Below are 12,731 nucleotides of genomic sequence, written 5' to 3'. Positions count from 1 at the left end.
AATATTCTACATCATTGCCAGTTACCGTTACTGACTTGGAGAGCAAAAAATATATCTTATTGTGGTTTTATTTTTTTTTCTGATCATTAGTATAACTGAGCATCTTTTTTTATGTATTGGCTATTAATGTTTCAAATTTTTTTAAGTTCCTGTTTAACTCTTTAGCCTATTTTTCTACTGGATTAAAACACTCTGACTTTAAAAATTCTTTCTGAGGAGGATTAAATTGAAAACCATGTCAGGAACATCCAAAGACCATTAATAAAGTTAAACTTATTAATCAAACAGGTAGCAAGTTGAAAGGAAAACAAAAGACAGGCAGGCAATTCAGGGAAAAAAGAAAAAGCACTTTTAAAAAAAAATTAGTATTTATAGAGAAAAAAGGTGACAAAACAGCCTGTACCTATAAATGAACTATATGTCAATAAATAAAAAAAAGAAAAGAAAATCCAGTTTATACCTAAACCTCAGTTACTTACTACTCTGAAAATAAGATTTTCAAATATCTTTCTTTTCTGATATTATTTTGCTGTCAAGAATACTGAGCATTATCTCTAGAAAAATGGTACTGATGAACCTATTTGCAGTGCAGCAAGAGACACAGACATACAGAACAGATTTGTGGACACAGTGCGGTGGGGGTGGGGGTGGCAGGAGGAGAGGGTGGGACGAATTGACAGCGGGGCACTGAAAACATATACATTACCATGTGTAGAACAGACAGCCAGTGGGAATTTGCAATATGATTTAAGGAACTCTACCCAGTGCTCTGACAACCTACAGGGTGAGACGGGGTAGGAGGTGGGAGGGAGGTTCAAGAGGAAGGGGACATATGTATAACTATGGCTGCTTCATGCTGATGTATGGCAGAAACCAACACAGTATTGTAAAGCAATTATCTTCCAATTAAAAATAAATAAATTTTAAAACAATGACAACAAAAGAATCCTTTGACAGTCATTTTGTTTTAAATACTTATTTCCTTCAATTATCTGAATGCTATGTTATCTAACAACACTAAAATCTACAAACTGAAGAATTTGCCAATTAATGAGAACATTCTTTAGACAATTAGACAAATAGCCCATTCAAACTTTGAAATCACCAAGCTGCTGAGTATACTAGTAAACTTGTAAACCAATATCTATATTTTATCATCTTATCTCAGTCCTGTTATAATAATATACAACTGCCCATTGTTAATAAAATACAATTATTTATTTTTAAACTATAATCTTCATCCTTTAAAAATGCAGACTATTCTCTTGTTTGTAATCTGTTGAAGTTCTACTTTATCTTGACTGTGCACTGTTCTGATTGGGTTTTGTTTATTAAGTCAAAGATCTATACTAAAAATGTGAACAGTTTGTGTCACCAGAGGTCATGTGAGGCCAAAGTAAGAGAAGAGTAATATGTGAGATTATTTCATTATGATAAATCCACTGATACTTGAAGGAACTAAACTTCTTTCCCCAAATATGCTAAATCCTTTGCTATAATACCAAAATCCTAATTACAGGCTTTCCGTGTTCATGATCCGTATCACTTTAGATTACCCTATCCACTAGCTAGCTCCACTGACTCCAGACGGCTACTGAGTGGCCAAGTGTCTCCATTCCTCGTTTTCCTGGTTTCTACCTGAAACTCAACCAGCTGCCTCCCAGGTCTGCCAGCCTGCCCTAACTATAACCCAACTCTTTCTCCCCCAGGTAGAGACCTAGCTCCCAATTCCCACTGCTTGGATAACACAATTTCCGTTCCAACTCTGGTTGCCATAAAACCACCTACCTATCTTGTGACACAACTTATCTCCCTAGTGACCTGGATCTGAAGAGCCTATTCTCATTTTAAAAATTATGGCAAGGCAAGGTGTATGCTTCTAATTCTGAATGTGTTTCTCCATAGAGACAATGTTATTATCAGTCCTCAAGTACGATGACACTAGAGTACCATGGTTACCCACAGGCCAAAAATGGTGGGGGAGGCCAGTTTTGGTGGGGTAGATAGTTAAGCTAGGCATCATTCATATCAATGTTTCCTAAGGGAAAAAAGTATTTCACATTCCAAATAACCGACTTTAAAAGACTGCCACCTTACTGAAAATACTATTCTCTCAGCAAGCAACACTATGTGTTACAAGCACTGATCAGTATCTGTTAACTGACTGATATATTTGAGGTGGAGGAACAACTGTATCTGCTGCTATAGTACATTTTAAATGTAATTTAACATTCAAAGACCAGGGCAAAGTCACTAAATTTTTAAAACACATTTCCTGGCCTCTTATTTATTATTACTGATCTAAGCTAAGGAGGCCCACAATTTACTTTTTTATGACACTAACGAATTCAACTTAAGAGAAAGGAAGAAAACTAAGCTTTCACTGGGAACTGATTATGAGTCAAGAGGCTTACATACATCCTTACTACAATTCTGCGAAATTAGGAACTATTAAGTCAATTTTAGATGTGAATAAACTAAGGTTCACAAAAATCAGGTATGTTGAAGTTGGTTTATAGGAGTAATAATTAGGCCAAAAAAGAAAAAGAGAAATTGCACAGATTGAGAATGATACTGAATTCCAAATCCAGATAAATCAGAGTAAGGAATATGAAAGGTGAACTAGAAATAAAAGTAGAAATTAGCCATATTTTAATCCAAGAGCTTAGATGCAGCATATACCACTAATATATATGCAAGGGTCAGACTCACCTTTCACAGGCAACTCCTCCCTCCTAAAAAATGATACGACTCCTGAACATATATGGAAAGGTGTGCTTTGTCAAACATTCCATGAGATGAGATTCTGGTTAGAGGGTGAAGCTGAGAATGGCCTGGGACATTAGCAAGTGAAGACACTCAGGGATTCTGAGAGTCGGGGCAATCTGTGGCTTGCCACATGGCCTGCTTCCTTGGCACTGCCAGCCCTCAAAGCAAAACTGATACAGCCTCATTCCCCCTGAAAACGGCTTCATCTAGGAGCAACCTGCCCAAGATATGGAGGAAAAAGGGTGAAGTTCAGATACATCATCAAGTCTATCTGATATTCAAGTCCATATTCTCTCCCACTTTACAACCTGAAGCCTAAGGCACATTTTTAAAATAAGTACTTTATTTTCCCATATCAATCCTTTATTTTGAATCTAGAATTAACAAATTTACGTTAAACTGTATAATTCAGTACCTTCTATAATAATATACTTTATTTTTTATAATAATACACCTTAAAAATGAAATGTATAGATGCTAAAAGTAATTTACTTTGACTGGTGAAAACAATTTTAACTAAAAATTATATTTTTATTACAGTTTAAATAGGATAAAGTTATTACGAATAATATAATAAAGCAACATTTACTGTGCATTTATTAATATTTTTCAGGTTCTGAGCTAAGCCCTTTGAATACTGTCAGATTTATTTTCAGTTCTTTACTCTGCATTATATCATCAGCATACTTTTGCTTCAAAATTATTCAAGACAAAGAGAAACAACACTAAAAATAGGGAATTAATAGTCAATTAAATCTAATCTAATCAGAGCAGGAATATGAAATTGATCATTTTCATATTTTTAAGAGAACTGAAATAACTGATTTTCTTAAGTAGGGAGGGATTTACTGACACAGTCAACTCTTTGACGATAACCTACCAGTTCTTGGCAGAGAGAAAGGAGTCACAGCAACCATAGGTGCCTAAAGGTACTACTTTAACCAACTAGTCTATTCCCCTAGAGTTGGGAAAGAGGGAAGTGGAGAGCTTTGAGTTACTTCTGTGACTAGTGTTACCACATCAATCCATCTTCCTTCACAGTAACACACACACACATGCAAATACACACACATGAGAAACTGGTGAGCAAAAACAGTATTATCTCTTCTCACGGTTCCTTCTCACTTTTGCCATCTTTAAACAAAACCCTAGATACCTACATATGGCACAGTATTTAAATCTGCTTCTGAGAATACAAAGATTGGTCACTTAGTCTTCTCAGAGGAAACAAAGCAACCTGAAATATACTCCAAAAGGGGCATGCATGCACTCACACAAATCATTTTCTTTCTTTCTTTATTTTTTTTTTTGCCATGCCACACAGCATGCAAGGATCTTCCTCAACCAGGGATCAAACCCATACCCCCAGCATTGGGAACACAGAGTTTTAATTTCTGGACCTTCAGCGAAGTCCAATAATAACTTTTAAAAGACTCAAAACTTAACATCTATAGCAAGATAGATAGATACACCAGAGGACTAGAGAATCTGTCTGCTGGTTAACTCCTTTTACTTGCCCCTTGTCCCTTTCTAGCTTTTAAAAAGATTTCTTTTCCATCCTATGCTGGTCCCTCCCTATGTGCTGACTCTATATGCATCTCCCAGGTTCATCCTATAATAATCCCAAATCATTCCCCAACTCATACAAGATTTCACTTTTCATTATGAGTCAGTAAGAATATATATATCTAAATGCCAAAGAAACTAAATATATTAATGAGAAAAGTAGTAACTATTACTGTCCAATGAAAAGGGGAAAAAACACACACACATTTTAAAGAAGAAAAATATATATATATCCTGAATCTTCAATCCCAAGAGTAAACTTCTGTTTGTTTCTAAGGCAAACACAAGGATTATACCAAAGAACAGATTTTTGCTCAAAGATGATTTCATATATGATTTAGTTCCAGTCTCCAAAATCATGCAAACTTTTTATGAAAATAATTATTAAAGATCATGTTTAAAGCCTACTGAAAAAAGAAAACTTTTTCTACCTTTAATATTTTTCACAAAAATACTTTGATTTTGTCCCAGACATAGAAAGGGTAAATTACCTGAATCACAGGTGTATTTCCACAAATCTATACACTCTAATAAAACTGAACACATGTTAAAAGCAAAATTTGCATTCAGTGCAACATAAAAGCAACTGAGATATAATTAAATAATCTAAATGAGAATAAACAGGCAGTTCTCAATTTATGAAATTTAACAAAATAATTTTAAGGTTGATAAAAATAAATGTATTAGTAAGGGGCTTCCCTGCTGATTTGGTGGTAAAGAATCCACTTGCCAATGCATGAGACACAACTTCGATCTCTAATCCAGGAAGATCCCACGTGCCCGGCCACAACTATTGAGTCTGTGCTCTAGAGCCCTTGAGCCACAGCTACTGAAGCCTTTGTGCCCTAGAGCCCGAGCTCAGCAGCAAGAGAAATCACTACTGTGAAAAGCTCACGGAACACAGCTGGACAGTAGCCCCCACTCACTGGGACTACAGAGAAAAGCCCACGCAGCAACAAAGACCCAGCACAGCCAAAAATTTAAAAAAAAAAAAAAAAACATTTAGAAAAGTATTAGTAAGAATTAGAGCCATGCTTATAGACAGTTTATAGTTCTCAAGGTATCTACAGCAAACATATATTTTATCATTTCCCCTTCATAAATTAAAAAAAAAAGGGGGGGGGGGCTTATTCCTTGAAGACAAGGGGAAGTTCCAAGCATTCCACTGATATTGACATAGCAGCCTGCTAAACCACCATGGTGGCAAAAGAGGGGAAAAAAAAAAAACGTAGCAAATAATCTTTTAACTGCCATTCTACCTTGCCTGCTCTGTGCTATGAGAAAGACTGCAAGTGACAGTCCATGACAGCTGAGGCCACGTGTCACCATGGGAGCATCCACGCTGGGATGCTGGTGGACACACGCTGGGCTAAGCTGGGCAGAGGGGTCTGAGGCGGTGGCTTCTCAAGCCAAAACTGAGGAAGACAGCACTCTGATGTGAAGTGAGGTTTTCTCTCTCTTCCTTCTTCAATCTATGCCCTCCACCCTATTCCCTTTGACTAATTTTCCTTTCAGTCTATCTTCACTTTCTTTGGGACTGTGTCAATCTTTTGAAAAGTACTCAGGAGTTAGATCTTATAATCTTTCTTATATCCCACAGAACTAGCATGATTATTATTTTGATAGTTAAAAATTTAGCTTTGTATTACCATGGATGAAATTACATTTTATAAAAAATAATGGACTCTCCACTCTTACAGAAAAAAACTTCAGTTTTTTTATAAAGGAAAGAGTCTAGAAGACCATACACAAAATATTAATAATAGTGATTATTTCTAAGTGTTAGTGTAACAGATGCTCTTAACATGCTTTTTCCACATTGAGAGTTTTATAATAAACATATTTGAATTGTAAAATCAGGAAACAAATGGGATCAGAATTAATGCTGTTTACCACATTTCCAGCCTAGCAACCTTATGATTACACAGGCCACAAATGTAAAAAACATCAAATTAGAACTCCCCTGTAATCTCAGACTAAAAGGGTTCATGTTTACATGCTCCTAGTATGTTCATCACCCAGAATTATTCCTTGTTATGGTATATTGTTAACTGTAAAGCACTGTATAAAGATATGGTATTATAATTCACCTCTGGTCAATAAGATTCAAATGAAATTAAAATGTGAAATGACTTTTATTAGTGAGACTTGAGGTAGCAATGCATTCTAGTTTATTTATAGTAATGACAGTTTCTTTTTTAATTTATTTCTTTTATTTTGGGCTGTACTGGGTCTTTGTTGCTATGTGTGGGCTTTCTTTAGTTGCGGTGAGTGGGGGGCTCCTCTTCGTTGCAATGTGTGGGGCTTCCATTGCAATGACATCTCTTGTTGCGGGGCACAGGCTCTATAGAGCGTGAGCTTTCTTAGTTGTGGCTCGCAGGCCCTAGAATGAGGGCTCAGTAATTGTGGCGCACAGGCTTAGCTGCTCTGAGGCATGTGGAATCTTCTGGGACCAGGGATTGAACCCCTGTCCCCTGCATTGGCAAGTGGATTCCTATTCACTGTACCACTAGGGAAGTCCCTCATTCTAGTTCTTAAACATCCTCCCATTCTGTACACATTCTTCAAGTTCATTCCATGGTTACAAATTCTGACTTCTCTACTCATCATCCAACTCTGCTCTCAGAAGGTGTCTTAATCACAGTCCCATCATTTTAGAGTAATGAATGAAATGTTACTAATCTTCTCCAAATCAAACGCCTCTTATCTAAGTGCCTGTATATAAACTAGAAAATTCCAGGAGGCATAATATTATGGGACATAGAAGGAAAAGGCAAAGAACAAGTTTTATCTGCTTTTTAATTTATGGTGTTGTCTACATTCTCCCCAACCTATCAGTCCCTCCTAACCTCTCTGACTCTCAACCGCTTTACATTGTCCGTCCTTCCACCTCATCAACCAGAAAAACTCTAATTCTCCCTTCTTATACTGGGCCTATAATAAAGAAAACAACACAGTCATGCCAGACTAGTGACATGACTGGTCTCCTACTTTAGGTAGACTATAACACTTCTATAATCTTATCTTTGATCAGCAAATTTTCATAGAGCCTTCATCAATAATTAAAAACACTCATCATTTAAGATCCACACACACAAAGAGAGGCACACAAGAATGCACCTACTTCATCATCTCCCTAGTAAACTGACTAATGTTGACATTATCCTTTCTTCTGCCTCTGTAGTTTCAGAGGATAAACTATCTGTTCCATTTCCTATTCAAGGCCAATCCCTCCAGCTGTCTTGTGATCCACAAAATCTTATAAATTCCTCTTTAACCGACCCTTGACCCACTAATAATCTCATACACCTTTATTGATTTTCCCCCAAATTTACTGAGGTATAACTGTATACCATCTTCAAGTTTTATTATGGATATAAACCCATGAAACCATCATGACAATCACAATAATGAAGATTTACATCACCTCCAAGAGGCTCCTCATACTCCTTTGTAATACACCCCTGTTTCTTTCCTACCCGCACACAGCCACTGATCAACTGTCCACCACTACAGATTAGTGCGCACTTTCTAGAATTTTCTATAAATGGAACTAGGTAGTAAAGACTGTAACCATGTCCATATGCAAAGCTGTGGGTATGTCCAGGAACTATCTGAAAGACTCTAATCGCATAGCTCTTAAAGCCATACAAGCACGACTTAATGGCTAAAGCACAGTTTTATTAAATAACAATGAGATATCAGTACAAACCTATTAGAACACTAAATCCAGAACACTGACAGCAACAAATTTGCCAAGGTTGTGGAGCAAAAGAAACTCTCACCCATTGCTGAGTCTAGTCACTTAGGAAGATAGGCAAACACACTATTACCAGGCAGTCCAGAAATTCTGCTCCTTGATATTTACCCAAAGGAATTGAAAAGTTATGTCCACACAAAAGCCAACACACAGGGTTTACAGCAGCTGTACTCATAACTGCCAAATCTTTGAAGCAACCAAGATGTACTTTGGTAAATCAATGTGTAAACAAACTGTAATACATCCAGATGATGGAATACTATTCAGTCCTAAAAAGATATGAGCTATTAAATCATGATAGATATGGATGAATCTTAAATGCCTATTACTAAGTGAAAGAAGCCAATCTCAAAAGGCTACATACTATAGGGTTTCAACTATATGACATTCTGGAAAAGGCAAAATTATGTAAACAGTAAAAAGATCTGTGATTACCTGAGGAGGTGGATGGTCTAGGATGAATCAATAGAACACTGAGGATTTTGAGGGTAGGGGAACTATTCTGCATGATATCATAATGGTGGATACATGTCATTAGACGTTTGTCCAAACCCATAAAATATACAACACCAAGAGTGAACCCTAATGTAAACTATTGTCTTTGGGTATCAACACAGGTTCATCAATTATAACAAACATACTACTCTGGTGGAGGAGGTTGATAATGAGTTAGGCTATGCATGTGTGATGGTAGGGAGTGTATAGGAAATCTCTAGAACTTCTACTCAGTCTTGCTGTAAACGTAAAACTACTCTAAAAAATAAAGTCTATTCAAAGAAAAAAGAACCATATAGCAATTTTGGAATTGAAAAGTAAAATAACTAAAATGAATATTTCACTGGAGAGAGGCTTAGGAGCATATTGAGCTGGCAAAAGATATAATCAGCAAATGAAGACAGGCAATTAAAAGTATCCTGTCTAAGCAATAAACAGAAAAAGAATTAGCAAAAATCATCAGTGCGTCAGTGCCCTTTGGGACACCATCAAGACTGAAAACATACACATAATGGCAGTCTCAAACAGAGAGGAGAGAAGTCTGGAAGAATATCTGAAGAAATAATGGCTGGAAATTTCCCAAATTTGATGAAAAACATTACTCTCTACACCCAAGAAACAACAAACTCCAATTAGATTTCACATCTACACATTATCATAGTCCAATTGTCAAAAGACAAACACAAAAAGAAAATCTTGAGAGTACCAAGAAAATAACTCCTCATATACAAGAGATTCTCATGAATTAACAGCTGACTTTTCATCAGAAACCATGGTGGCCAAAAGGCAGTGAGATAACATAGTCAAAGTGAAAAAAGAAAGACTGTCATTCAAGAACTCTATATGTGGCAAAACTATTCTGCAAAAAACAAAGGAGAAACAAATGATAAAAAGAAAAAGAGAAGAAATTAAGATATTCCTAAATACAAAAACAGAAAATTCACTCCTAGAAGATCTGCGCTACAAAAAAAATACTAAATGGAGACTTTTGGTTAAAATGAAAGGACTTTTAAGTACCTTATATCTACACATAAAATAAAGATCACTGGCAACGGTAACAACATAAGTAAATAGAAGAAATAGCATTAAGTATATTTTAACTATTTTTCTTCTATGTGATTTAAAAGACAACTGCATTAAGCAATAATTACAAAGCTATGTTTGTGAGCTTATAATGTACAAAGATGTATGCACTTAGCCACTATGCAGCAACATACATGTTAAACTCATGTCGAAATCCCTATCATGTTGGGGCTAAGTCATCCAGGTAATATAAAAAATTATTCAATTCAGAAACTGCATACTTTCTAAAGTTCTACTAAGCAAACCCTCAATAAAAATATGAAGACTGTAAATGAGTTTCAGAGTTACGTTTTGTCAGCTTCTGCACAACAAGAAACAATGAACAAAATAAAAAGGAAAGTATGAGAAGTACAAAGTATGAGAAGCTATTTGCAAACTGTTTATCTGATAAGTGGTTAGTATCCAAAACATATCAGGAATGTACTCAACTTAACAGCAAAAAGCATCAATATCATCATTCAATTCAAAAATGGGTAAAGGAACTGAACAAGGACTTCTTCCAAAGAAGAAGATGCACAGATGGCCAGCAGATACATCAAGTGCACAATGTCATTAATCGTCAAGGAAATACAATCAAAACCACAGTGAGATATCACCTCACATCTGTTAAAATAACTACCACCATAAAGACAAGATGTAACAAATGTTAGTGGGGATGCTGAGAAAAGGGAATCCATGGATTCCTCAGAAGATATCTAGAATTAGATTTTCATTTCCTAATAATCAATACCTTAAATTCAGCTATTTACCCAATTAATTCATGGACACTGACTTAATGCTGTATTAAATTATAGAACTCTAGCAAAATTGCAAACCAGTGATATTCACATTGGTTGAAATAATACTCTATGAATTTTAGCAAGTTAAAAATCAATTATCAAATGCTCACTCTGGTAGGGCATTACCAATTTATAATTAATGGAAAAATGACAAAATGAACACTTTAAACAATAAATTTATATTCTAAAGCAAACTAAGGATTATATAGAACTTTGTTGTTTATTCATTAATTTATTCAACAAGCATTTATGGGGCACCTGCTATGTGCCAGGTACTATGCAAGAAACTAGGGACAAAAAGACAAGGTCCCTACCCCCAAAGTGTACACAGCCTAGTGAGAAGCTCCCATTCTGAAATCAAAGAATTTATGAGTAGAAGGGATCTTATAGTTCCCTTATTTCAATATAAGGAAACTGAGACTCACAGCTAGTTTAAACCACAAAGGCAAACAGACACTCAGGTCTACAGAAATCCCACCTCGTGTGCTCTTTGCACTATTTATTTTCTCATTAGTGATGATGGAGTGCTTCAATGTGAGTGAACTACAAATAAGGAGCTGTGAGTAAAACATGAGATAGTTACCAAATTTGAGACAGAAATGCCTAATGAATATGGACAATATGTTTAATAATTTAGAGACAGAAATTCCTAATAGATTGGTGATATCATGATAAAGGCCCAATAAGAAACTAAAGCACTAAAATAAGAAACTGAAGAACTAAAATAAGGTAATATAATATTAAGACTTCTAAGCCATAATTAGGATTTTGCCTCTGCTTACTGATTTGTAAAATGGAAATACTAAAAGTATTTATTTCATATGATTGTTAGGAAAATTAAATTAATACTTAAAAGCACTTAGTAAGCATAGTACCTGGTAAATACTCAAGAAATGTTAGGTGTTCTTATGGACAATCATTTCTTAAATGTACAGGTGTGTCATATAAAGATAAAAAAAAAAGAATGATCTTTAAGCAATTATCCTATTATTATGATAGTCATTTTTTTTAGCAACTAGCAAAATGTAACACTAAAACATGAACTCTTCAGAAAATGTTTAATATGCACACTATCTAACAGTATCACCCCCTTCTCTATAAAGACATGTATCAGTCCTAAAATTACAGGAAAGACAGACATTAATTACTAATTTAACAGTTATACTCAATTATAAATTAAATAAATTCAAAAAATCATTCAGTTCTGTATTCTTAAGATTATAAATCCTAAATATAATTAAGAGAATGTTCAAAGACTACTTTTAAGTAATTAAAAAGTTTATGCAACCTTTCTCATAGAAAATTTTCTTAAACTAACATCTTTGAAATAACCATGCATTGTATATATTAATGAAACATTTATATTAATATCATCACCGAATATAAATAACAAAATAAATAACATTTATGTCCACTTACTGCAATCTCTCTACAAGCCGACATAGATATTCCTGTGCCTTCAATTTGCTTCAATGCATATTCTTTTTCATCTTTTCTGCATAGGAACAAAAAATATTATTTATTTCTATATATTTTCAGATTCAAAATTTTAACTATAAGAAAAATGAAATGTACCAGCCTCAGTGATATGTAAACACTCACTATGCATGCATTGCTTATTATTTCTGGTAACATTTCAATTATAAAATGTAAAATATCAAAAGAAATTCATGTCACAATGAAAACATTAGATAGAGCCAAAACACAAACTACAAAATTGAAATGAACAGGATACTAAACACAACACGAGTTTCAAAAAGTAAACAAGCATAAATATAAACTCAAGCATATTGTAAGATAATTCTACTGTCTTAATTATCTGGAGTCTATGAAAGCATTCTGTTATAAACATTAATTTAAAAATAAATGACAGATGTAAACTTCTATATTTATTCAAAATAATTTCACAGTATAAGACCCATGTAATAAATGGAGGAGTTATAGAAGAATGTTGACCCACTGTGTGTGTGTGTGTGTGTGTGTGTGTGTCATTCAGTCGTGTCTGACTCTTTGCAACCCCATGGACTGTAGCCCATCAGGCTCCTCTGTCCATGGAATTCTACACACAAGAATACTTGATTGCTCTTTTCTCCTCCAGAGGATCTTCCCAACCCAGGTATCAAACCCAGGTCTCCTGCAATCCAGGCATATTCCTTACCATCTGAGCCACCAGGGAAGCCTTGTTGACCCACTGAGGCACACTAGTTTTCACCAAGGATAGGCAACATTCAAAAGCCCTAAGACCTCAACCAAAAGCCTTGGAAAGACTTCAAAACTAG

At 35.1% G+C, this 12,731-nt stretch overlaps 1 protein-coding gene across 10 annotated transcripts in view; it reads right to left on the bottom strand.

Annotated features, from left to right (window-relative positions):
• Positions 1-12,731, bottom strand: part of CDK19 (cyclin dependent kinase 19) — a 170,319-nt gene that overhangs the window by 94,567 nt on the left and 63,021 nt on the right. For 6 of the 10 annotated variants that reach the window (XM_086317317.1, XM_086317312.1, XM_086317314.1 and 3 more), the window contains one exon: positions 11,872-11,947. The exons of 2 other annotated variants lie outside the window; for them this stretch is intronic. In XM_086317317.1, the coding sequence (XP_086173443.1) occupies positions 11,872-11,895 (24 nt within the window). In that variant the 5' untranslated portion in view covers positions 11,896-11,947. Of the gene's footprint in view, positions 1-2,712; positions 2,990-11,871; positions 11,948-12,731 lie in introns of those variants that run through there. 2 more of the 10 variants (XM_086317315.1, XM_086317322.1) reach the window with 1 other exon arrangement.

The sequence above is a fragment of the Bos grunniens genome, chromosome 9 (assembly GCF_055505025.1).
Source record: "Bos grunniens cultivar Pamir isolate PY7600 chromosome 9, Bosgru_T2T1.0, whole genome shotgun sequence".
NCBI classification, from domain to species: domain Eukaryota; kingdom Metazoa; phylum Chordata; class Mammalia; order Artiodactyla; family Bovidae; genus Bos; species Bos grunniens.
The sequence above is the reverse complement of the archived record's forward strand: the minus strand, read 5'-3'. Positions and strand labels throughout refer to the sequence as shown.